Source organism: Phoca vitulina, unplaced genomic scaffold (assembly GCF_004348235.1).
Source record: "Phoca vitulina isolate PV1807 unplaced genomic scaffold, GSC_HSeal_1.0 scaffold1, whole genome shotgun sequence".
Taxonomy (NCBI): Eukaryota; Metazoa; Chordata; class Mammalia; order Carnivora; family Phocidae; genus Phoca; species Phoca vitulina.
This window is the reverse complement of record NW_022589704.1, coordinates 32312058-32340049: the sequence shown is the minus strand read 5'-3', so window position 1 is coordinate 32340049 and position 27992 is coordinate 32312058. Positions and strand designations below refer to the sequence as shown.

The 27992-nt window shown below is 33.7% G+C and overlaps 1 protein-coding gene and 1 pseudogene across 3 annotated transcripts in view; both read left to right on the top strand.

Annotated features, from left to right (window-relative positions):
• Window positions 1-27992, top strand: part of NBEAL1 (neurobeachin like 1) — a 179402-nt gene that overhangs the window by 43863 nt on the left and 107547 nt on the right. Inside the window, exons 6-16 of one of the 3 annotated variants that reach the window (XM_032404314.1) lie at window positions 151-233; window positions 5326-5411; window positions 8640-8946; window positions 10369-10475; window positions 17175-17261; window positions 19325-19408; window positions 22342-22440; window positions 22528-23108; window positions 23835-23967; window positions 24589-24708; window positions 26575-26878. In XM_032404314.1, coding sequence (XP_032260205.1) covers window positions 151-233; window positions 5326-5411; window positions 8640-8946; window positions 10369-10475; window positions 17175-17261; window positions 19325-19408; window positions 22342-22440; window positions 22528-23108; window positions 23835-23967; window positions 24589-24708; window positions 26575-26878 — 1991 coding nt within the window. The remainder of the gene's footprint in view (window positions 1-150; window positions 234-5325; window positions 5412-8639; window positions 8947-10368; window positions 10476-17174; window positions 17262-19324; window positions 19409-22341; window positions 22441-22527; window positions 23109-23834; window positions 23968-24588; window positions 24709-26574; window positions 26879-27992) is intronic. The other 2 variants (XM_032404324.1, XM_032404334.1) reach the window with 2 other exon arrangements.
• On the top strand, window positions 660-2659 carry LOC116632443 (annotated as a pseudogene).

Here is a 27992-nt window from a genome sequence, read left to right as displayed (position 1 = left end):
GACTTCCTTTTCAAGATTATATCAATCCTAGAGATGTATTGTTCAATATATAAATAAAAAGTAATATATTAAATTTATAGTTGTTTCTGTAATTATGCCATCTCTACTCACCATTGTTATAATTTGGTATTAACTTCTTTTTAATGATAGACGAATCCTTAGTACTGTGGAAAAGAGCAGACAGAAATATAAACCAGCTTCTCTCACAGTGGAGTTTGTCCCTTTCTTTTATCGTAAGTATCGATCCTAATTTCTCTTTGATTTTGATGTTACTCTGATTATTCTTTATTTTTATATTCTTATTCTGATTCTGCTTGCTTCAGCTTTCTGTATTTGTAAGATAAAGATTGTAAGAACCTATCACTGGAGTACTTGATTGATATTTTACTATGATTAGTGTTCTTCTCTAATTTTCTGTTCTGAAGGTGGTTTTTTTTGTTTTTTTAAAATTTTATTTTATTATGTTAATCACCATACATTACATCATTAGTTTTTGATGTAGTGTTCCATGATTCATTGTTTGCGTATAACACCCAGTGCCCCATTCAGTACATTCCCTCTTTAATACCCATCACCAGGCTAACCCATCCCCCCACCCCCCTCCCCTTTAGAACCCTCAGTTTGTTTCTCAGAGTCCATAGTCTCTCATGGTTCGTCTCGGAGGGGGAGATGAAAGTGTTTTTATTTTGAGAAGAGCTTAATATTGTAATGACTGTATTATAGACCTTCTGAATTTTTACTGAAATAAACTTAAGAGGGGCATGGGGGCCCAGCTGGTGCATGGCCACAGCCTGGGAGCCTGAGGCCAGGGCCTCCTGCCCAGGAGCTACCTAGCTGGGCTGTGAGCTGGTGGTGGGCTCGGGGATGAGGCCTCCCTTTTGCCAGTTGGGGCTCTGTAGAGCCGAGTGCAGCTTTGGCCCAGGCCGCATTTGCAGTAGGGGGCTGACAGGCCCACTCACCCCACAGGTGGATGGCATAGGGGCAATAGTGATGGACACCCTAGAGGAAGAGAGCTTTGCATTGTCCTTCTCTTCTACCTCTGATACAGAATTTGATGCTGTGGTTGGATTTTATTATCATGGATGAAGAGTTCCAGTTATTAAAGAAAATTTATGGAGGAGTTTGAAGACATGGGAGATAATAAACGCACCTACACACCTATTTGTAATGAGTATATTTCTTTGGTAGAAAAGTATATTGAAGAACATCTGCTAGAGCAGATTCCTGGATTTAACATGGTGACTTGCACAGCATCTTTACAGCACTGTAAAGAGAAAGTAGCTGGTGACATATTGGACATGCTGTTCATGTTTACAGCTTTTCTGGCTTTTAAAGAAGTGTTTCTGGGCTATAGAGCAGAAAAAGAAGGCTGGGGACTGGATTTAAGCAGCAGTTTAGTGGTGACTTAGTTGTGCAACTCATCTTTATCAGCTTCCCAGACCGATCTGAGGCCCTAGGGCCCACCTCTGGGCGGTGAGATCTTTCTGGGCTTGCTAGCCCATTAGACTGGGGGAGGCTAAAGCTAATGTGACAGAAGAATACATCTTGGGAAGAGTGACTCTGTTTTGCAACTGTTCATTAATGTTAAGTATAGTTGGGTTGAAAAGAAAATTACCTGACCCTCCTGGGACCTGTTTCTCTTGAAACACCTTCTTGTATTTAGTGGCCCTGGTACTCCTCCCCATAGTAGACACCTTTCTCAGGGGCTTTTGGGTCGGGAATTGCTGTACTCTGTGAGTCAGGCTCTTCTAGAGCAATCCCAAGGCCAGCATTCCACCTGGGGGCCTCTTCCCCAGCATACATGTTGGTGTGTTGGTGTTTGAAAAACTCACCATCACCAACCCTCTTTGGCCCAACAGGCTTTGCATGTCCCAACCGGCATTTTGTACACTCAGGTTTTCATATGCATCAAAATTTCAGTCCTGCAGCCTCATTGGGGTTTTTGACTGGGAGTATTTATCCAGGGTGTTAAGCCAGCTGATCATCCTGAAATTTCTGAAGCTCCTACTGTAACAGTTAGTCTTGGCTGTAGGAATCAACTGAGAGAGGTGTTCTTTACCCAGACGCTTCATGTGAATATCAGTTTCTAGTCTTATATTTGCAATCCTTGAATCACTATCTTCTGCTGGTCCTGATGTAGTTCCACTGTTTCTTGAACTCCTTCTAAGCATTTTTGAAAAAATATTTTTATAGATGAATACTCAGGCTAACCTAGTGGATGTAATCTTGGAACTTCCATGATTACCCATTTAAAGACCATATTAATATACGCTGCGTGCTTTTTAGTTATTAGTACTATGAAAGCAAAAATGCTTTCTGCCTTGGTGTTTCTATTTTCATGAACACCAATAAATGTATACTCATGCTGGAGGTAAGTTAAAAGGTATCCTTTTCTTACAGCATGTTAAGTGTTTGTGTAGGTTTGCTAAAAAAAACCCTTTCTGTATAAATCGGTTCATTAGGTTTTCTGTTGAGGTAAGGAGTTCCTTCTTCCTGTTACAGGTGTAACCAGCTCAGTATGAGTTTGCTTTGATTCAGTAGTGTTTGAAAGAACATTACTGACCAGAAAAGATGATGTCACATCTCTAGAAAGAAGAAAAAACATAGCTGTTGAATTCCTAGTGTGTTCTGTTTCTTTCCCTAGCTATATATATATATGTGTGTGTGTATATAAATTTATTACTTACTTTTAAGGTTTAAAAATACACACATGTTTAAATATAAGGTTTAAATATACACACACGTGTATATGTATATATACACACATATATGTATATATGTATATAAATTTATTGCTTATTTTTAAACCTTTTTAAAGTAAAAATTCTGTACTGAATTTTCACTTGGCTGTTCTGGTTTTAAAGGATGAGTTATAGGTTATGTGTTTTTTAATGTGTTTTCACTTATTAAATACTTCTGTGAGTTAGAAAAAACTTCCAAGAGAGTTGGCTACTATAGGTGTGACCTATGTGGAATTAGTTTTCTTTCTTAAAAAATGGTTATGCCATAGTTCAAGAATGTAGAAAATATTGCTGAATATATACAAGGAATACCTTGTGTTTCCTACTCACATTGTCAGATCTTGCCATAACATTTTACCATATTGGCTTTCATTCTCTTTCCTTTTTTCCTAAGAATTAAAACAAGACAAATGGTCCGTTGTTTGAGTGTTTGGTGAAGATGATTGCAGCGCCCACTCTGTTTGACCAGCAGTAGCGATACTGGCTTCAGCTGCATAATCAAACTAGGCTGATTTCTGGATTCTCTCTTTTTTTTTTTTGTTCCACATATCTGCCCTTATGATATTGATTATTGTGTATTGATTATTGTGACTTTATGCTAAGTCTTGAAATCATTAAGTCCTCCAACTTTGTTTTTCTTCAAAAATTTTTTGGCTATTCTGGATCCTTTACATTTTTATATGCATTTTAGAAGGCAGTTTTTAAATATTTTTATAAAGGCGCTTGCTGATATATTTGTTTGGGATTGTACTGAATCTAGGAACCATTTTAGGAGAATTGGTATCTTAAGAATACTGAGACTTCCAATGCATGAATCTGATAAACTCATTATTTGTTACTTATTCAGTCAGTATTTTGTAGTTGGCAGAATATAGATTGTGCACATATTTTGGTAGTTTATCCCAAAGAAGTTATCACAAGTACTTGTAAATGTGAAGTCTTTAAAATAAACTATTGTAGATTTTTAAAAAATCCTATCTTTGATAATGACATTTCCCTTTTCACCCATGGTAATATTCCTTGCCTTACCTTGATAATATTCTTGCCTGCTTTTGTCAGATACTAATATAGCCACTCCAGCATTCTTATGATTAGAGTTTACATGGTATATCTTTTTATATCCTTTATATGTTTTCTGTGTGTCTCCTGTGGCTGATCAGAACTCTGTCTTCTTGCAGCTCTGTGTAAAATATGACAGTTACTCAGCTTAAAACTTCTTGGTAGGTTTTTGCCTGTCTTGTGGGATTTCACAGTATCATGTAAGAATTGATACTTTGACTCAAAGTGAGCCCTACTAATATTTCTGGAGTGCTTCTTCTACTCCTGTACTGCTTCACAAATTTCAGTTGCCTAGGCCTCCCCAAAGGTTTTACCTGTCTCCTAACTTAACAAACAGCCATCTTCTTTTAGGGTTCCCCTTTTCTGTGCAGTTGTTCAGAACATGTCCACAGCAGGAAGCTGAGATAATCGTTGAGCTCACTTTGTTTCTCTTGAGAGAAGGAAAATTTCTAGAGTGCATAAATTTCTACCTATTTTGTCTAATTTTCTAGTTATTTCTAGCAGGAAGCCATGGATAGTGACAATTATTCCAACAAAGCTGGAATCATTTAATTTTTTAAGTGTAGATTTCTATCAATACATTATCTCAAAGCTGTTTCTTTTTGGTAATGTTTATTATGTATAAAATTGGAAATCTGTTATTATACCTTCTCTATGTATGTAAAGATATATGCAAAAAATACTCATTACTGGGTTATTAGACTGTCAAAATGAAAAGGAAAATCATAAAAGTTTATCAGTAGAGAACTGGTTAAGTAAATTAAGGTATATCATTGTAGTGGTCCTAAAAATGAATAAGGAAAATGTTTATGTTAAGATGTAATGATACCCAGTATATATTAATGTTAAAAAAAAAAACACGACGCAGTGGTATATGTATAGGTTTTTTTTTTTTTTAAGGTGTGGGGAGCTTGGTAGATTGAGGAATAGGTTTGAGGGAGACTGACTTTTCCTTGTCACAGTTCTTTTATGCTGTTTTAATTATTTGTTATGTGCATGTATAACCTTTTGAAAACAATAAAATACTTTATAATATTAAAAGAAAGGTTATTATTGGTACCAGAATTTTGGAATGTTTGCCCTGAAGTAAACCCAGGAAATCTTTTTGTCCAACTCTTCCAATTTTATAATTGACTAATTATAGTCAATTATACTAATAAGAGGGAGTAGTAGTAGTAAAAAAACACATCTAATTTTATGTCAGATTTCAGTTAGCTTCTAGCATTGTCACTTAGCAGCTCTATAACTTTAGATAAGACATTTCATTTGCTCATTTATAAATGAGGGCAAAATATTCTCATATGGAGTATTATGAGAATTAAATGAGATAACATAAATAAATTATCTAAAATACTACCTGATGGATGGTTTCTCTTTTCCTTTACTATGAAAAAATGCATATCAGCCTTGCCTTTTAACAAACTTTAGCCTTTTAATAGTTTTTAATGTTTCAGTGTCAGACATTCCTTAGAGATAAATCATACTGTGAAAGAGAAATCTTATTTGTTTATTTGTGTATTCACAGAGTGTTTTCAGGAAAGTGAACATCTCAAGGAAAGTCTTAAGTGTTGCTTATTGCATCTCTTTGGAGCCATTGTAGCCGGTGGGCAGGTGAGGAAAGTGTTGAAAGTTAATATTTAAAACAATAGTTAACAGTGCAAAAAGTTTTCTGTGGATTATTTAATCTATTCTTTGTTCTTTTATAATTTCATGAACCATACAGATATTTTTCTGAGTTTATATCTTGTTTAAAACTAATCTTTTAAAACTTCTTTAAAAACCTAAGTAATAATATTAGCACTAACAATAAAATTACTGCCTAAATAACCATATTTAACAATTTAAGTTCTTAGTTGTGTTGACTTTCAACTGCTAGTTCTTACTTTAGAATATAAAGTCAGCCCTTGTTAGTCCACATGATGAAATCAAACTCAAAATTAAATATATATGAATTAAACACTCTTCTGTCTACTTAATTTCTAAATGCATATATACAAGGTTTATATGCATTTTTTTCAACAAACCCAACTAGCTTTTTATTACTCAAAAGAAAGAAATCCTAGTAATCCTTATTTCTTTATTTTTGAAGGTGAGCATCTTGAAAGTTTTCTGTGGTAAACTTTGAGTATAACTACTAGTTGAAAACAGGATTATAGTTCAGAAAGAACATCCTATATGTTTTCTTTAAGCACACAGTTTAGATCAGAAGTTTCTAACACTTTTTGTGCTGCCTGTGCTGTTGACAATCTGTAAAGCCCCTAGTTGGAATATTTCAAATGCATAAAATTAAATACAGAAGATCGCTAAGGAAACTAATTATGCTAAAATGCAGTTACTAAAATATTAAGATAAATTTGTAACAGTAATGTGTTTTTATAACACTAAAGAGATATAGCAGCAAGTCTAGTAATAAATGTAATTTCAAAAAAAAGACAAACATGATTTTCAAGACATTGCAACAACTAGAATATATGAAAATATATAGGATTTCTTTTGGTAACAAAGTTACAGATATTGCTAATAATACTATTTGGGTTTCCTAGTGGGCTACCTTGCCTTTCATCTTCACTGTAGTAGAAGAGTCTGTTTTTTTGTGAGGGTGATAATGACTAGAATCTTATTTTTTAGTTTGTTTGCTTTGTCACCTTCCTTTATTAGCTGATATTCTTCTTTTGCATCAGTATCTACCCATTTCTGTCATTTCTCTGCTACTAAAAGTAAGAATAAGTATACATGAATAAAATTGGAAATGACATTGTTTTTGACTAGTGGAGAAGCTGGTTGGATCCCATTACCATTTTGAACACAGAGACTTGTTTTTGTTAGTGCCCAGGGGTGATGAAGCCCTGAGAGACCTCCAAAAATTAAAACTCACATAGAAATCAAGTAGCTACTAGAAGGCCAATTCATTATTTTATGTACTAAAAATACTCAAAATCCTTATAATCAGGTTATAGCTGTAGTTATAGGTGTTTTGAGGTCAGAAGTTTATTGAATATAGAGTAAATACAAAGATATTTAGATGAATTGAATATCTAAAGGTGTAAGAATGGCCTTGTTATAAACAGAAAAATTGAAGTCCTGTGACTGGTCTCCCTTCTCCAAGCATCGTGCCTGGGCTTCCCATTGGCATATTTGTTGTTTTGTGTTATGTTAAGAGGATAGGCTTTGGAGACAGACTGACATAGGTTTGAATCCCATGTCCATCTCTAACTAGTTGTGTGACCTTGGATAAACTATTTACATGTGTTTTAGCTTCTTTATTTACATGTGTTTAAGTTTCTTTATTTATAATATGGAAACAGTAACAATTACAAGATAGTCATAAGGACCAAATGACACATAATATATGTAAAGTGCTTATAAGAACTAAGTAAGTCATAGGTCTATCACTTAGATGTGTGATTCCCATAATTAGCCGTAAATACTAAAATTGTAACAGCTTAAGTTAGAAGTTTACTTTTTTTTCCTCATTAAAAAAAAATAGCAGTAAGCAGTCCAGAGTTAATCTGGTGGCTCTAGGATCTTCAAGGATCCAGGTTCCTTCTGAATGTCATATTTGTTATTATTTCTTTTGTGACATGATTAGCTTCTAGAGTTCTGGCCATTTGCATTTGTATTTTGGGCACAAAAATGGAGGGGAGATGAGGAGGGAGACAAATGGCACATGCCAACTATCTTTAAAGGAGATACTGAAAAGCTGACACTCATCTTTTTTTATCTCATTTGCCAAACTCCATGAGATAACTGCAAAAAAGGAAAATACGTCCAGATAAAAAATTTGATAAAACGTGCTTCCTCAGCCTCCTTGGCAACAAGGGGGGTTAGGAAATGTAATCTTTATTTCTGGTAGCCACATGTCCAGTAAAACATCAGGGCTTCTTTTTATAAGGAAGTGGAGGAAAATGGATGTTGGGTGTTCTATTGGCAGTTTCTCCCATTGTAGCACTTGTTATTGATATTATTTATTATATTGATAATAACAAGCTCTAATGGCCTAAAGTGCTGTTACTTTCAGATGATTTTGCATAATTATGTTTAGATTCATTATATATCAGTTTAACAGTTTTAGGCAATAGGTATTATTTACAAGTTTAATGGATCACTTCGAATAGCTACCAATTATTTAGAATTTCAGAAATATGTTTGTAGAAGCAGAGTCAAGCCAGTCCTCTAATATATCTATATCATTTGGGATGGATTTGCTATAACCAACACAAAACCCTAGAGAAGCCTAACCAAATTGAGGGTTTTGTTTTGTTTTGTTTTTATGTTTGCATAAGAAAACCAGATGTAGGCAGTTCTGGGCTGGTATAGCAGCTCCATGGTATCCTTAAGGACTAAGTCCTTTCCACATTTCTGTTCTGCTCTCTTTATTATAATTCTTGGGTTTTGTTTCTTCATGATTTAAAGGTGGCTTCAAGCATTGTATCTGTATTCCAGGCAGGAAAAAGATGAAAAGGCCAAGAGCAAAGGGTTCTTCTGTTTTTATTTGTAAAGTTATATTTACTTCATAGTCTACTGGCATATATTCTTGACCAGAACTTTGTCATATGGCTACCCCTAGCTGCAAAGGAGGGTGGTAAACAAGTTTTCTATGTGGGCAGATTGCTTTCTGAATAAAAATGAAAATCTAGTAATCTAGCACATTACTTACTTACAGATTTTAAGACTTAATATGCATAAAACACTAGCAATGTCTGTCAAAGTATGTGCTTAAAATTTTTTATGTTGATTTATTAAAAGAAAAAGTCTGCAGATTTATTAAACTTTATTTTTGCAAACATACAGAATTTCAGTTAGATTTGGGTTTCATTTTTATTATCTCTCATGTTTCAGAGGAATGCTTTGCAAGCAATTTCTCCAGCCACCATGGAAGTTCTTATGAGAGTTTTGGCAGATTGTGATTCCTGGGAGGATGGAAATCCTGAAGAAGTGGGTAGGAAGGTAGAACTTACTCTGAAGTGCCTTACAGAAGTAGTACATATCCTTCTCACTAGCAGCTCTGATCAGCGTCAGGTGGAAACCAGCACTATTTTGGAGAACTATTTTAAATTGCTAAATTCAGATCATTCGGCTTTACCTAATCAAAGGAGGTCCAGACAGTGGGAAAGCCGGTTCATAGCTCTGCAGATCAAAATGTTGGGTAAGTATTACATAAAGTTTATTATACTCTGTTTTCTCTGAGTCTGTTTTTTAAGACTCATTTGAAATTCAAGGCTATCATATAGAAGTATTGATTGTTTAGTTCAGCTATTGTGTGACTTTAGATTTTGACTTCAGAATAATTAATATGGAATCAATTTGTTTACAGCATCTTTGCTTTAACAGTGACAAAATTGAGCCTCTGTTGTTTTTTGAAAGTGTAATCCATTAAAAGCATCAGTGTTAAAAAGAAAGTCAGCTATTATTTTCAAATTCTAGGAAAAGTAAGTTTTCAGGAGGTGTCATTTGCATTGTCTAACCCATGGCAAGAGTCACATATGACAATTTTATATGTCCTTCTGTAAATCTCTATAGATGTCACTTTAACATCTATCCTTTCTCTAGAGGACCTCTGTTTTATTTTGTTTTTTTCATTTCTCTTGCCCTCTCTTTGTGTTTGTTGGTTTGTGTCATTCTTTGCTTATGTATCTCTGTTTTTCTCTGTAAGCTCTTTCATCAGTATATGTGATTTCTTATTGTATTCCCCTGTTAGATTGATAGTACAAGTATTATTAATTGAGAGTTTCTTTTTATAGAAATAAAATATTTTTATTACAGCTGTACTAGGAAATTTGGATAAGTAAAAAGTTTTTTATATCTTACCACCCAGACATAACCAACATTAATGGTTTATTATACAGCTCTAGAGACTTAAAAACATGGTTGTGTAAGGGTGTATGTGGTGTCTAATTTAAAAATATTGGACACCAGAATCTTGGTGAAACTTGATCCCTTACAATGCACAAGAGACTTTGTTTCTGTAGGAAAATAAGATTCATTTTGTCTAGTTTCTGTTCTTTTATGTTTTATAATTGTTATAAATTATAACTTTATAAGAAAGTTTGAGTCTATATTGAATGGACTTCTTATTTGTTAAGAACTGTTGTATTACTTATGCTGATTATCCCTTGATTTCTGAATGAGGATATCTGTTCAGTAGGAAACAAGAGCAGACCTCATCATAAATGGATTGATTTCCTAAGTCTCATTTTCTTAATGGCTACATGCTAATTCTGTTGCAAAACATAACCAGGTGTTACTTATTAATAGCAAGTTGGAAACCTCAGTTAGTTATACTTGAGCATTATAATGGAAGAATAACTACGTAAATCTCTGGGAAATATATATCACTCTTATGTATAAAAATTTAAATATTTTTAATAATAAATTATAAAAATATTCATTTTTCTTAACAAGTAATAAGTACAGTTTTTTTTCCACCCTCCATCCCTATTTCTTCCTAATTCATTTACATCTGTTTGTCAGCTGAAAAGCCTAAATTAAAAATATAGCCAAAGTAAATGTTTCTGTGATCCCAAATTTTCCACTTTATAAATGGATGATTTTGTTTTTATTTTCCTAGATACCATCACAGCCATGTTAGACTGCACTGATAGGCCTGTTCTTCAGGCCATTTTTCTTAACAGTAATTGCTTTGAACATCTCATACGACTGTTACAGAATTGCAAGGTATTTTTCTATTACTATTGTCTTTGATTTTAGAAAGCTCTTATTTTGTTTATGCTTTGATTCAAATTTAAACATATTATTACTGATTTTCTTTTTTATTATGGTAAAATACACATAAAATTTACCATCTTAACCATTTTTAAGGGTATAATTCAGTGGTATTAAATACATTCACATTGTTGTGCAACTATCATCACCATCCATTCTCCATAACCCTTTACATCTTATAGAACTGAAACTCTATACCCATTAAACAATTCCACATTCTACTCTCCCTCCAACCTCTGGCAACCGCCATTCTACTTTCTGTCTTTATGATTTTTGATTACTCTAAGTACCTCATGTAAGTAGAGTCATATAGTATTTGTCGTTTTGTGACTGGCTTATTTCACTTAGCATAATGTCCTCAAGATTCATCCCTGTTGTAGCATATTGCAGAATTTTCTTCCTTTTTTTAGGCTGAATAATATTCCATTGTCTGTACATGCCACATTATGTTTACCTCTTCATGTGTTGATGGACTCTTGTTATGATTCTACCTTTTGGCTGTCATGGATAAAGCTGCTATGAACCTGAATATACCCATATCTCTTTGAGTCCCTGCTTTTGTTCTTTTGGATATATTCCAGAAGTGAGATTGCTGGATCATATAGTAATTAAATTTTTAATATTTTGAGGAACCACCTTACTGTTTTCCACAGTGGCTGTGCCATTTGACATTCCTGCCAACAATACATAAGGGTTCTGATTTTTTCATATTCTCCTTGACAGTTATTTTCTTCTTTTTGATAACAGCTAATGCTAATGGGTGTGAAATGGCATCTCATTGTGATTTTGATTTGCCCTTAATGATTAGTGAGACTGAGCATCTTTTCATACGCTTATTGGCTATTTGTATATGTTCTTTGGAGAAATGTCTATGCAGGTTCTTTGTGCATTTTTTAATTGGGTTGTGTATTTTTTGTTGTTGAGTTTTAAAGTCTTTTGTTGTGCATTGTTAAAATTTGGTGTATTTGATGCATATAATTTTGTGCTTTTGTTTCATGTAAGATGATTTTGTTTGCATTTTCCTGTGTTATGATTTTAATATCTACATAATATTAAGTGGATGTACCATAATTTACCTAACTATTCCCTATGGCAAATACTCAACTTATTTCCATAACTCCTTCAAGTTCATAGACTAGAATTCTATTTCTAGTAGAATTCCTAGGTCAAAGGGCATAACATGCTTTTTTAAAACTAGGGAACATTGTATAAAAACAATTTGTAAATTGGGGAATATAGAAAAGTAGGAAAATAGAAATAATGTTCTTGATATATACTGCCAATTTGCTATTATTTTTCTTTTTTACTAGTTTACATTTGTAGCAGATCTGTGAGTACCTAATAACTAATATCTGATTATTATATTTTCATAAATTTCAAGATGGTATCAGAAATTTTTTAGAATGCTTCTTGAAAAGCCTTTGAAAATGGAACTACTTCAAAGAGCTTTTACTTTTTTTTTAAGTTTTTTTGTTTTTTTTTTAAGATTTTATTTATTTATTTGACAGAGAGAGAGAACAAGTAGGCAGAGAGGCAGGCAGAGGGAGAGGGAGAAGCAGGCTCCCCGCTGAGCAGGGAGCCCGAAGCGGGGCTCGATGCGGGGCTCAATGCGGGGCTCGATCCCGGGACTCGATCCCGGGACTCCGGGATCACGACCTGAGCCCAAGGCAGCCGCTTAACAGACTGAGCCACCCAGGCGCCCCGAGCTTTTACTTTTCTATTTGAGGTATTCCTTTCATGGAATCTGTGCTGAAAAATGCTAGGGTTTCATTCTGATTTTGTGAGGATATCCCAAAAAGGAGGATTTTAATATCAGCTCCTCGAATTTTTTCACACTGTTAGGAGAGATATCCATGAAAGCATTTTTGTCACTATGTTGCTTAGCTTATAAGATTAAAGAAAGATTAAAGAAATGGTATTAAAAAAATAAGGAATATATTGATGAAGTAAATAGGATGAATATTTACAAAGTCAATGAAAGTACTACCACTAGAAAGTTAAGATGCCTCCCCCCACCTTTTAAACATTATTCTTGGGAAAGAAATCCTAGGGAGATGAAAACAGCATAAGAAAACTTTATAAAACCTTTTGTTTGTTGTTTAAAAAAAAAAGCAATGTGTTTTTATCAGTTACAAAGGCAACTTCATCAAGACAAAATCTCCCATGTATAAGAGAACCTGCCAGTCACACATTAGAGAAGAGTAAATCACTAGGATAAAATGTAGTTCCTACTAAAATTGATTAGTGTTTTTCTTCAATATACGAAACTCAGATATTTAAAAAAATGTCATATCAGGGTCAACAGTATCTTTTTTAAAAAGTGCAAAGCTTTTTGGCATAGTGGTCATGATGTTGAGCTAATTTTTGCTCTTTCTACTGTCCTATAGGCCAGAGTTCCTTATAATTCAGATCTGGAGACTTGCTGACAGTCCTAGCATTTTAAAATTTAATTACTTGATAGCATTTACCACATTTTGTTTTGAGACAGGAAATGCTAGAGAAGAAACCCATTTCAGAGGGGAAAGCCAGGCTTTGGGACCCCAGCCTACTCTGCTGGAGGTGGTGTTCTAGGCAGGATATTCTAGTCAGAATCACTATAAACTGATCACTAAACATTACAGTTACTAAGTCCTAACAACATGGAAGAACCTTTAAAATAGACTGCCCAACTCTTTTATTATACAAATGAAGAAATAGGTCCTACAGGATTAAATGATTAACACAAGGTTAATACTGTTCCATGATGGAGCCAGGATTTCTTAATTCAGGTTCCATGATGGAGCCAGGATTTCTTAATTCAGGTATTCTGACCCTGAGTTCACTGGTTGTATGTAATTTTGTTGTATTGGTACTTAAGGTCAGTGGAAAAATGTTTTCTGTGTATTAAATATAGGAGGAGTACAGGTTTTATTGATAAATACATTTGATAGGGATAGGTTAATATGATTCTTAAATGTATAAAAATGTTCGGAATCTTGTGAAAACTTAAGTTCTTAAATATATTACAGGATGCCACAGGTGACTATGATTGACTTCTGTTTAAATTATTTTGTTAGTAAGGAATAAATAATTTATTCTATTTTACATAGTAATACAGAATCAAGACAACTGTTGTTTAAATATTCAGACTCAGAGGAAACATTGTCATCTAAAGCTTAAACAAACATTTTATGAATTACATGGAAAACTAGGCTGACTGCTGTAGTTTCTGTGCTTTCTTTTTGTATGAGATTCACCAGCCAGTTTATGCATTAATTTCCTTAAGTATTTGTGTAAAGACCTTTGGTTTGTCAAAATGAGTTTCATCTTACTGTGAAGTACTTAGAATATAATTCAGTGAAATCATACATTTAACTTTTCTGATAGCTATGATGAACCTTAAACATTTGAGAGTTGTTTTGTGTCACCATATTGCATTTTGGAAGGGGGATATGCTTTGAATTAATGTAAAAATTATTTTTAGAAGCTGTCCAAGGTATTTGGAGTAATGAGAAGAAAATAACAGCAAATTTCTAGTAGCAAAGAGAAGGGTTCAAAACCATAACATTTACTTTAGCATTCTGCTTGGAGTTTTAATCAGTTTTTTAAAAAATATAGACGTTGCAATGTATTATAAATATGTAAAGTTCTATTTGAGGACTTAAGTCATAAGATTCTGGAAAGCTATTGATACTGTTGTCTTGTTTACATTCCTTAATTTATTTTCTTCACTTTCTTCCCTTCCTTCTCCACCTCTACCCCTGAAAATCAAATACAACAAAAAAATTATCACTAAAACAGTCTTGGTAGGAATGAGAATTTATGAAAGGAACAACTAAAGGATGCTTTGTGGAAAAGATTGTTGGGAGTGGATACATAGAATGGTATAGTTGAAAGGTTGATTTTGGGAATTGTACCTGCCTGGATTCATACACATTGCCTTATTTGAACAAGGTTCTTTTCATTTTTTTAAAGTAGATTTTTATTTCAATTCTAGAGCAATAATCAATATAGATTTTGGAGGAAAAAAGAAATATAAAAAATATATTTTCTTAATCTTTTTATAAAACGTGTGTATATATAAATCTTTAAATTTTAAAAACTGTGGCAAAATACCCATAACAATATTTCCACATACATTTTTATTTTTTATTTTTTATTTTTTATTTTTTTTAAAGATTTTATTTATTTATTTGAGAGAGAGAATGAGAGAGAGAGAGAGAGCATGAGAGGGGGAGGGTCAGAGGGAGAAGCAGACTCCCTGCCGAGCAGGGAGCCCGATGCGGGACTTGATCCTGGGACTCCAGGATCATGACCTGAGCCGAAGGCAGTCGCTTAACCAACTGAGCCACCCAGGTGCCCCTCCACATACATTTTTAATGAGGATATATTTTTCTTTACAAAATTGGAATACCAGTGAATATTTTTGTATCCTGCTTTTAAATGTATTATATCATGAGTCTTTCCCATATACCATCATATATTTTTCAAAACATTGTTTTTAATGACTGCAAATATTTCAACCCAGCAGTTTTCAGAGTATGGGGTCCCCAAGATCATTTTAGGGAATCTGCAAAGTCTAATCTTAACATTTCAGTTTGAGGCTAGATTTTTTTTCATAAACTTGAATCAAAACAACATTATCATAACAGTCTGAATGCAAAGTAGATATTAGAGTTCATCTGTCTTCTATCAAGTCAGACTTTTAAAGAGATTGCAAAAATGTAAAAGCAGTGCCATTCTCACTAATGTATATTTGAAAAATAAAGGTTTTTTTCATAAAAATGTGTTATTTATGTCATCATGTAATATTGAATGACTAAACAAATATTACTTAAATGTTTTGATTTTAATTTTTCATGTGTAAATATTGAGAGATGTAACCCCACATAAATAGAAATTCTTTGTGGTTCTCAATAATTTTTAAGACTGTTAAGTGGTCTTGAGGCCAGAAAGTTTAAGGACTTCCCTTTCAGCATATGGATGAATCATAATTTATTTAACTATTCTACTGTTTAAGGATATTTGGGTGGTTTCTTACTTTATGCTATTGTAAATAAAGCTGAAGTGAGCATCTTTGTTTTAAAATCTTGGTGTGAGTTTCTGACCGTTTTTAGGGTAGATGTCTAGAAATACAGTTACTGACAGAGTAATTTTAAGATTCTTGATATGGATTGCTTTCTAGAAAACCTTTACTCATTTTTGCTTTCATCAGTTTTTAGCATTTCTGTTCCCTGCACCAGATAACATGGAATATTACTATTTAAAAAATTTTGCTATTGTGACACCTGGGTGGCTCAGTCAGTGAAGCATCTGCCTTCGGCTCAGGTCATGATCCCAGGGTCCTGGGATCAAGCCTTGTGTCTGGCTCCCTGCTCAGCGGGGAGTCTACTTCTCTCTCTCCCTCTGCCCCTCCCCCCTGCTTGCGTGTTCTCTCTCTCTCTCTCTCTTTCTCTGTCACTCTCTCTGTCTCTCAAATAAATGAATAAAATCTTTAAAAGTAAATTTTGCTGTTAATAATAACAGCTTTCACTTATTAAACCCTTGTTATGTGCTAGACACTATGTTAATAACCTAGCGTGGATTATCTCATTTAATCTGCACCCGTGTTTCATGAGTTACTCTTTTCCCTTTTGAGAAAATAAGCTCAGAGAAGTTAAGTCGTTTTTCTTAAAACCACACAGCTAATAATTAGCAGAACCAGGATTCAAATCCAGGTTTCTGATTCCAATGCCTATGTTGTGTACACTAATCTATTTTTAGGTTAAGCTTTATATATGTTCTACATATCATGTCATACCTTATCTTTATCTATTTTATTTTATATTGCATTATTTCAGTATATGGACTTTTGTTTTTTATTTTCTGATAGAACTTCCTAAGAAGAACTTCCTTCTTAGGCTGCTCTTGATAAATTCCTTTATAAATCTAACTTTCTTTCCCTTTTCACTTACATTTGAATTATCTTTCTTTTTATACAAAATGTGCCTGAGATCTTTTGGGATGCTAATTTTATATACTTAAACCAAAATACTTGATTCCCTTAGCAACCCCCATGTATGTCAGAGCTAATCCTAATCCCCTGTTGTGTAGAAACTAATATAAATTATACTCAACTCTTCATAATTTTGGAAAATAATTACCTCCTTTGTCAAAGCACATTAGCATATTTGAGACTCTGATAAGTATTTTCAGAAAGAACTCTTTTTTAATAGCATTTTATAAACATACTTGACTACAGAATCCTTACTGTACATTATTTACTACAGTATCTTTAATCTACCTCAAAAGCAAATTTCCTTCTTTTTTGTGATACATTTTCTGCTGATTCTTGAAGAATTTAGGAATATTAACTAATCTACTTGTTGCTATTATTTCTTATTTTAGTAACTTCAAGTTCCAAAAGAGAAATAACTAACAATGAATTATATAGTATATGAACTAATGTTAGTTTGTAATCCAAAAAGTGAATAGTTGATTGTCAGTTTAAAAGTGATATACTTCATCGCTTCTCGGCCTTTTGGCTAAGATCAAGTGTAAAAGTGATATACTTCACCAGTGGGTTCTTGAATTTATTTTCAAGAGACATGGAAATCCATTTAAACTTCATTTCTGCTTATAGGTAATTATTTCATGTTCTTTCTCCATTATTCTTGTCTCTGTTTTTAACAGCTCTTTTTAAATGCTAACACTAAGGTGGCAGACAAGAACGAGAAAGACCTTGCCAACAAATTACTGACAGAAATAAATGAGGACCAGGTATCTACAAAGCCTGCATCTTGTTTCATCTGAAGTCCAAAATCAGTCAATGGGAGTAACTATTCCTGTACTTTTCTTCTTATGTCTTAAAATATACAAACACTATCTAATTCTAATCTTCATTTATTATTTTTAAAAATTGTTAAAAAATTAAAAATAAAAATTTTTTTCATCTAAAAGATAAATATATTGAAATCTTGGTGGTTGATATAAATGATCAACAGTATTCCATCTGTATATGTGTGCATTCTTTTCAGTTTAAGGAGACACAAAGTACAGGAATGGAATCCCAGTATCAATGCTGTCCACGTGGTGGTGACTTCATATTTTGGGAGCTTCTTTCTCTAAGCATTGTGGTGTATTGGAACCTTAGGCTTTGTTTGTGAATATGTATGGTCAATTTTAATATCTTGATTCTTTGCTTCTTGTTGACAAGTAATGATTATAATTCAATGGACATCCGAATCCTGGAGGAAGGGGAGAAGATGCTGAACTCTTTGAGTCTTAATTTAGCATAAAACTTTTAACTGTTTTCTTTTCTAAAAAGTCACCCCTATATGGGTATAGAGCAGAAATAAGCAATTTTTGTTGCTTTTCAGCATTAGGTAATTCAGTTTTGAAAAAAACTACCTATTAAAAATGCTTTGGTTTTTTTCGTTGCCAAAATGTTTTCAGAGAGCTTACATGATGTCTTTTGTTATCTTAATACCCAGGTTTATAAATAGAGCTGTGGGGTAAAGAGACATGAAAATCTATTATTTTCTGTTCTGGATGTAAAATATCAACTATAGAGTACTATTTTAGATTTCTCTATAAATGTTAGTCTTAAGGCCTTCTTATGTAGATTAATAAAATATTTACAATGATATTCTTAGAGGTTTATGTTAGTATTCCTAATTGTAGGTACTATGGCCTAGTCGTCTTGAACAAAGTGTAAGAAAGATCTTACTCATATGAAATTCTTTATACAGAATGATTAATGTATATTATGTGTTTATTACATAATGTTTAATAACATCAACAAAAATCAAGATACTGGCTTAAATAACTAGCCTAAAAATGATAGACCTTAGCTTAAAATGACAGATCTAATCAGTCCCCTTTTACTCAAATCATTTTTAGTGGAAGGGAGAAGGGAAAGTCCTATTCATGGAGTAACTAGTTTAAGTCATAGTAATATATTCCCAAAAGCAGATTTTTGGGACTGTGAGTTTTTACAACTTTCTACTTCTCCTGCTATGCTTTCATGGTTGATTAAACCTGATGATATAACAGTCATGTTCAGTTTTTTAATGTTGTTAATGTTACCTTTTGTTTTCACATTTTTTCTCTAAATGCATGGCCCTGAAATTTAACACATCTCTTTATGATGAAGCTTAAACAGAAATAGACAAAATGAAGCTGAAGCTGGTTTTTATTTTTTACTTTTTTATTTTTTACAGCTTTTGGCATTAAAGGTTGCCTTCTCAAAAACATGATAGTGCTTATAGATACATGTTTCATATTCTATTCTGCCTCAAATTTTGCATTTTATGTAAAAATAGATACGCCTTGTGTTTGCAAGTGTGATTGGTGAATAAACGTACCATTTCAATTATAATGCAGGGCTTGTAAACCAAATAACACCATTTTAAACATCTTATTATACATGATAATGAAATTTCAACCTAGGAAGTTCAATGTATTTCTGAAGGGAAATTAAAATGTGATAGAATTTCTAGTGATAGCCTTCCCTCCCTTCCTCTGGAGATTGTCCATTATTTTTAAAAGCATGTATTAAGCTTGGTGTTCTTTTGGTTTTTGTTTTTTTCCAAAACATTTCAAAGTAATGAGTGAATGTGACTTTAATCCTTCTTGACACATGGCTTATTTTCTGTCAAGTAGGTAACTTTTCTTGCAGGTATAGTGTTTCAGAAATCTGTTTTATTGGAAGAGGAATGTATTGCATGTTAAGTAATTATTTTTTTCAGGTTTTCAGAACAAAGGTTTCCTAACAATACAAATCTTGAACACATTGTTAATTTCTTACCTTTTCTTTTTTTCTCTCTCTCTCTCTATGGTAGGTGTTTCAGGGACAGTTGGATTGTTTGGCTATATCAACCATTCAGGCTTTGACAGCAGTAATGAACAAATCTCCAGCTGCTAAGGTGAAACATACATCCTTAAGCTCTAAAATGTTATTTTAGATAAACTAATTTTCACTGTATAATTCCCAAAGTAATGTATGAAAGTATGTATATAATACCTGTGATTTCACACCTGAAGTGAAATAGTTCACAAGCTATCTCAGTGTAAAGAATCTTTTTGCTGATAATTTTAGAGCAAACACCTATGGGCACTACTTTGGGATTATATGATAGAACTGTAATTTCGTAGAGATTTATAGTGTCAGTCAACAAAGGTAGCACTGATGTTGGAATGATCATTTTATGTGATTCTATGGTTAGTGTGTTTAAAGAATTACATTTTATATCATAGTTTTTCTTCATTAATAAAATAATCACTCTTTGACTATTTGCTCAGTTTATGACTGCCTAGATTGTGAACATTTTCCACATGTGAACAGCCTTACCAGTTTGGGACTTGTTTTTCCACTTGGCCGTGGAAATTCTGCTTTTTTGTTACTCTCAGGATTTTCTTTCCATCTCATTCACTACCACTGACTTTGTCCTGCTGGTCACTGATGCTGATTTTGTGCTAGTAATTTCCTCACTGAATAGTTTTAAGGATTAATGAGATCATCTGTATAAAGTGGTAAGCATAGTGCCAGGCACATGATAAATGCTTAATGAATATCAGTGCCTATCATCATCATCATTATTATTACCGTTACCATTTTACCTTCTGTCTACCACCTCTAATATAAATGGCAGACATGAATGAATTATTCTTTGTTCCCTAAGCCATGCCTTCAGTAGTATTCCTTACTGTCCATTGGTTTTTGTTAGGAGACTAACGATTGCTCTATAAATGTTGCTATGTATAACTCATGGTTAGATGCCTACCAGATAGGCTTTTACAACTTTTACAGGCTGGCTTGGGAATCAAATCCCATTTATAATAGTTGATCTAAGAAAAAAACAATTTTAAGTTCTCAGTAACTGGTTTATGAGTATAATGGGTTGGCTGTACTGTATTATGATATTCAGACCTGGAATGATGTTTAAGTCTTATTAAAATATAACTTTTTTATTATGTAATGCTTTGCATGGTTTAAAATTCAAAAGGTTATTTTAAAAATACCCTTTTTTGGGGCAGCTGGGTGGCTCAGTCAGTTAAGCATAAGACTCTTGACCTCAGCTCAGGCCTTGATTTCAGGGTTGTGAGATTGCCCCCCCCACGTCTGGCTCCATGCTCAGCATGGAGTCGGCTTGAGATTCTCTCTCTCCCTCTCCCTCTGCTCCTCTCCCCGCTCATGCTTTCTCTCTTTCTCTTTCTCTTTCTTTAAATAAATAAATAGAATCTCTGTTTTCAAAAAGCCCTTTAAAAAAATGATTGGTATTCTTTTTTTTTTAAGTTTTTATTTAAATTCCAGTTAGTTAGCATACAGTGTAATATTAGTTTCAGGTGTACAATAGGGTGATTCAACAATTCCATACAATACTCAGTGCTCATCACAAGAGGTACATTTCTTGGTCCCCATCACCTATTTAACCTACCTACCCACCCATCTTCCCTCTGGTAACCATTAGTTTGTTCTCTATAGTTAAGACTATTTCTTGGTTTGCCTCTTTCGCTCTCTCTCCTTTTTTTTTTTCTTTTTTTGCCCTTGGCCTGTTTATTTTGTTTCTTAAATACCATATATGAGTGAAATCATATGGTATTTGTCTTTCTCTGACTGACTTATTTCTCTTAGCATAATACTCTCTAGATCCATCTGTGTCATTGCATATGACAAGATTTCATTCTTTTTTATGGCTAATATTCCATCATATATATATTTATATATCTGTCTGTCTACACACACACACACACACATATACACACTCTCTCTCTCTCTCACACTACATCTTCTTTATCCATTCATCATTTGATGGACACTTGGGCTGTTTCATAATTTGGCCATTGTAGCTAATACTGCTATAAACATAGGGGTGCTATATCCCTTTGAATTAATATTAAAAAATACCTTTTGAAAAAAGATTCTCTTCCTACCCTTGGCTCACAGTCAACTAGTTCCCCTCCCCAGAGACAACCAGTTACTCATTTTGTTTGAATCTTTTGATTTTGTAGTAAGTGTGTAAATTTATGCCTGATTTACTGGACCAATTTAGTATTACTAGCTTTTTTGGTTCTCTTTTTATTTTACTTTATGGTTTTCTGTGCCCACAAGTTCAAAAATACATATGACTTTAGACCTTACTAAAATGAACTTGATGTTCCAGATAATTCAGTCCATTTAGATACAAAAAGCAGAGAGAAAACTACCCATTTTTTCTGGTCACTACTCAAAATTGCCAGAACTCTTTAGTCTTCTAGACTAGTCTTCTAGACTGACTCCTTTTACCCCTAAAGTCTCATTTTTTCTTCATTTTTGTTTTGACTTCATGTAATACTATATAATTACAAATCAAGTGAAGAAAGGAAGTGATTGTACCCTAATCTGAAATTAATATAATAATTTTATAATATACAATTATTGCTTATTTCATTATATTTTGGTAGATTATGGTCACATCATATTTCAGAAGGTATATGGAATTTATTTTAAGATGAAGAAGTGATCTAGGAAGCAAATATTGACCTCAGTCTTTTCAACATTAAGTTAATTAACTTAAATGGGTATTACTCAGCATTTTATTTTATTTATTGTTTTAAAGATTTTATTTATTTATTTGACAGAGGGAGACACAGAGAGAGGGAGCACAAGCAGGGGGAGTGGGAGAGGGAGAAGCAGGCTTCCCGCAGAGCGGGGAGTCCGATGCGGGGCTCGATCCCAGGACCCCGGGATCATGACCTGAGCCGAAGGCAGACGCTTAACGACTGAGCCACCCAGGCGCCCTTTACTCAGCATTTTAAATATTCCATTAAATTCAGTCTTTGAAAATGTGCTTTGATGTATGTATTTCCCTTCCTCTAGGAAGTATTTAAAGAAAGAATTGGTTATACACATATGTTTGAGGTTTTAAAATCCCTGGGTCAGCCACCACTGGAACTACTTAAAGAACTTATGAATATGGTGAGTTTTTTAGCTTTATTAAACAAGTTCCATTATCTCCATGTCCAAGGTGGTTACTAACCTTTTGTCTTTTATGTTGCTTTATAGGCTGTAGAGGGTGACCACACTTCAGTTGGGATTTTGGGCATTAGTAATGTCCACCCTCTCTTGCTTCTTATCCAGTGGCTTCCAGAGCTAGAATCCCATGATCTGCAAATCTTCATCTCTGATTGGCTGAAAAGAATTTGTTGTATCAATAGGCAGAGTCGAACTACTTGTGTCAATGCAAACATGGGACTTCACATCATCAAAACTCTTGATTCCCATTCTTCCCTCCACCGAACTTGTGCTGAGAACTTGATTGCACTTCATGGTTCCTTGGGGAGTCAGTCAGTGAGCTCAGAAGAAATACGTCGACTACTAAGATTGCTGAGAGTGGATGAATCTGAGTATATTCACCCTTATACCACTCCTGTGACTCGAGCAATTCTGACAATGGCCCGAAAACAAAGTCTAGAGAGCGCGCTGCAGTATTTTAATTTGTCACATAGTATGGCAGGAATTTCTGTGCCTTCCATACAGAAGTGGCCAGGGTCTGCCTTTTCTTTCAATGCTTGGTTTTGCTTAGATCAGAATCAGTTGACTCTTGGCAATGCTAACAAAGGAGGAAAAAGAAAACAATTGTACAGGTACTGGTACAAGTTACAGAATATAAATGAACACTGTCATAACAGCATGTGCTGTAATTCCCAAAGGGGAAGAAGCTTTTCAAGCATCTAATTTTTGAATGCAGAACAGTTTATCTGAAGCCTCTTTATCCTTAGGGTGCACACAGTTTAATTATAAGTGTTTTATTGCTTTCATGATATTGATTACATGTCTCACATATTTTGCTAGTTCTTAGGCTAGTTTGGGAAAAAAGTTCCTTCTTAAAAGTATTGTAAAAGTAGAGAAAAAAGAATAACAAATTTTAAAATGAATGGTGATCTTTGTGTTCCATTGAAAATGCTGTATATTTATATGAAGGATCAGAAAACCTTTGTGTATGTACATCCAAACTTAGTTACTTCAGTAACTAATAATTTTTAATATGCCATGTGATTTTTAAGACTTTTATTTATGCTTTCTGAATCCTATTTGAAAGAATTTTGAAGATTTGAAAGTTTATTGTTTTACTGTTGTTTGATAATGGAATTCCACTCATATGGCTACCTTTAATAATTTACTAAACCAGTAAGCCCACAAAAAGATTTAAGAATTATCTTTGAAGCAAGATTGGACTGACATGTGGCAATAGAATGTAAGCCACAGCATTATTGATAAAGATATTTATGATGACATGGTTTTGTGTGTTTCAGTGATGATAAAGCTGAAAAACTGATTTCGAAAGTTCTTATAATATATATTTTTGTTAGCTTCTTTACAGGAAGTGGCATGGGTTTCGAAGCTTTTATTACCCATTCAGGTATGTTGGTTGTGGCAGTGTGCACAAAAAGAGAATATGCTACAGTTATGCTTCCTGACCACAGTTTCTGTGATTCCCTCTGGGTAAGGTTTTAGGACATCACATTTAACTTTCTGGTTCTTTCCTTTAAAGACACACTTGGTGTATGTACATCAGGAGTTGTCTCCTTTTTGAGAATCGATTAATTTTCACTTTAAAATTCTATGTATGTTGAAGTTTATAAGGAAGTTAATATTATTATCATCATCATTATAAATTCAGCAGCAGTAAGTTTTCTTCTAAAAAATTAAAAGGAAGTGTTATAATTTCTTTCAAGTTTTCTAAAATCAGATTTGATTTTGAAATTCAATTTAAAATGAGAACATAAATTGTTAAAAACAATGCATTTCGGTTGCTTTTCTTGAAGTATAAATTGCTTCTCATTAGAAAAATTGATTGTAAAGAATACTCAAACTTGGAAAATGCAGAAAAGATACTCTTAAAATTATGTATAAAGTTTCTAGAACAGATGTAAATGCCTTTATAGTACTACGGAAAAATTGTCATTCACTTTAAGAACAAAATTTTAATCAGCATTTAAGTATGCTTAAACTCAATGTTCTACTATTAACACAAACTAGTTATAAAGTAATACTCTGAAAACATTTGTCATTCCAAAGATTTAATGTAATTTTAGTCTTTAAATGTATGTCTTACTTTATTAGCACAACATAACCATTGTTCACATGCCTGGAAAAAGACCCTTTGGTCAGAGCCTTGTCTATATCTATGACAACGGACAGCAGAAGGTCTCTGCCCCTCTCAGATTTCCTGCCATGAATGAAGTAAGCACATCTAATCTACTCTTTTTTTATTTAAATTCAATTAATTAACATATAATATATTATTGGTTTTAGAGGTAGAGTTCAGTGACTCATCAGTCTTATATAATACACAGTGCTCATTACATCACATGCCCTTCTTAATGCCCATCACCCAGTTACCCCATCCCTCCACCCCCCTGCCCTCCAGCTATCCTCAGTTTGTTTCCTGTGATTAAGTGTCTCTTACGGTTTGTCTCCCTCTCTGGTTTCATCTTGTTTTATTTTTTCCTCTCTTCCCCTGTGATCCTCTGTTTTGTTTCTTAAATTCCACATATGAGTGAGATCATATGTTGTCTTTCTCTGATTGACTACTTCGCTTAGCATAATACCCTCTAGTTCCATCCACGTCGTTGGAGATGGCACTATTTCATTTTTTTTAATTTTATTTTTTTATGTTATGTTAGTCACCATACAATACAGCGCCCGTTTTTGATGCAGTGATCCACGATGGCTGAGTAGTATTCCATTGTGTGTATATATATACCACATCTTCTTTATCCATTCATCTGTCGACGGACATCTGGGTTCTTTCCATAGTTTGACTATTGTGGACATTGCTGCTGTAAACATTGGGGTGCAGGTGCCCCTTTGGATCGCTACATTTCTATCTTTGGGGTAAATACCCAGTAGTGCAATTGCTGGGTCAGAGGGTAGCTCTATTTTCAACTTTTTGAGGAACCTCCATACTGTTTTCCAGAGTGGCTGCACCAGCTTGCATTCCCACTGGCAGTGTAAGAGGGTTCCCCTTTCTCCGCATCTAACCTACTCTTTATGGGACCCATTGGTTGAGAACTCTTGAAAATTTTCTGTTTAATGTAGAAGGTTCTGTTTATTTTAAATATGTGCCCATAAATTTTAAAGTGTTTTCTATATTCTAAGATACAGTAAGTTAATATTTAATACTATTAGCCTATCATTGTTAGATGAAGTCAGACAACATGTAATAAAAACAACTTAAGGAAGAAACAAATGTAGTTAAAGGCTTAGGGGGAAAAAGACTTATAATAGGAAAGCCAAAGAAATTGAATAGAGCAGAGCAAAGGATCATTTAATAAAGCCCTCCAAGGGGTGCCTGGCTGGCTCAGTCGGAAGAGCATGAGACTCTTGATCTTGGGGTTGTGAGTTCAGTCCCCATGTTGGGTGTAAAGATTCCTTAAAAATAAAATCTAAATAAATAAATAAAGTCCACCAGTATACAAAATACTTTGAGACTATTATGTTGGACTGTTTTCTATCCCACTGAATTTGAAATAATAATGAAGAAACTTTAAGCCTTTACATATTATATTGTAGTCAGATACAAGGTGGAATTTATTTACTGAGATGATTCTTAAAGAACATTAGTGTAAAAGTTCTTTGAGAATTCTTAGATGATTTTGAAAGAGCCTTTTTTGAAGATAAGAGATATATTATTTCCCAAGTCGTCCTAGGAGTCTAGTAATTTCTTGTTGATGTTTATCCTGATGCTCATTACAGGATAACCTGTAATTAATATTATTATACAAATGTGTAGTTCTGTTTATACATTTTAAGGGAGAAAAGTAGTAATTTTCTCTATTTTAGAATATAGTAAAATTGTTAAAGTTTTAAAAAATGCTCATTAAAATGTGAGTTATAAAAGTAATGCATCTAAATCCCATAGGCCAAAAGTAACATCTATAATGACTTCTTAATGTGCGCACACATATGCACACATTATGATGCAATAAAATTAAAACTTTCAGTTTTTTTCCATCTATTTGTTTTCTTAATTTTATGTACTGTTTTATTTTCAATATCAAGATAGAGATGTAATTAAAATTGTATAATTTGTTTCTTAATTTTTAGCCTTTTATTTCCTGCTGCATTGGTTCAGCTGGGCAAAGAACCACCACTCCTCCACCTTCCCAAATCCCAGATCCACCTTTTTCTTCCCCCATTACCCCTCATCGGACATCATTTGGTGGAATTTTGTCATCAGCCTCCTGGGGAGGAACACTTGAAAAATCAAAATTGATTACGAAATTGATATCAGCTGGAACCCAAGATAGTGAATGGGGATGCCCCACATCTCTGGAGGGTCAGCTAGGGTCTGTTATCATCTTCTTTGAAGCACTACAGCCTCCTCAAGTGAAGGCATTATATTTAGCAGGTAAGCATGTACAGTCATATTATTTAAACTTAAATAGGTTTTTTTGTTGCTTACATATATTTTGAAGAATATATTTGATCTGAAGAGTATATTTGTATTTGTAATGGAAGCTGAAAGGGAAGAAAAAGCCCACTACATTCCATGCCCCCCACACCTCCAACTTGATTGGCATATTATTGACATAAAACATAGGTAAGTTTAAGAAGTACAATGTAATGATTTGATACACATGTATATTGCAAAATGATTACCGCAATAAGGTTAGTTAGGACCTCTGTCCCTCACATAATTACAATGCTTTACATGTGTTGTGATAACATTTAAGATCTACTCTCTTAATAACTTTTTGGGATATAATATAGTACACCATACTTTTTTTGGTAGGCATAAATAAAGCAAACCTTTAGGAAATTTTTCAAATATCATCCATAATAAGGTCTGTATTAGTGTGTTAGGACTGCTGTAACACAATACCACAGACTTGGGTGGCTTATACACTATTTCCTTACAATTCTGGATGTTATAATTCCAGGATCAAGTTTCCTTCAGGCTTGGTTTCTGTTGATGACTCTTCCTGGCTTATAGATGGCTACCTTCTCAGTGTGTCCTCACATGGTGTCCATCTTTCCTTGGTGTATGTGCAAAAAGAAAGATGTCTATTCCTCTTCTTATAAGGGACATCATTTAACCTTAGTTACCTCCTTAAAGACCTTATCTCCAAATATAGTCAGTCATATAGGGGGTTAGAGCTTCAACATATGAGTTTGGGGGGACATAATTCAACATATAATATTGCCAGTACTTCTGACAGATTTTAATAAATTGTTGAAACAAAATATAAGCCTGTGTTTATAAGAAATCATATGACTGATTCTAAGATCATGTAAGTCTTGTTCTAAAACTGGTCATTTTTATAATTTATGTATTTTTTTTTTTTTTTTTTTTTTAAAGATTTTATTTATTTATTTGAGAGAGAGAATGAGAGACAGAGAGCATGAGAGGGAGGAGGGTCAGAGGGAGAAGCAGACTCCCTGCCGAGCAGGGAGCCCGATGCGGGACTCGATCCCGGGACTCCAGGATCATGACCTGAGCCTTCGGCTCAGGTCATGATCCT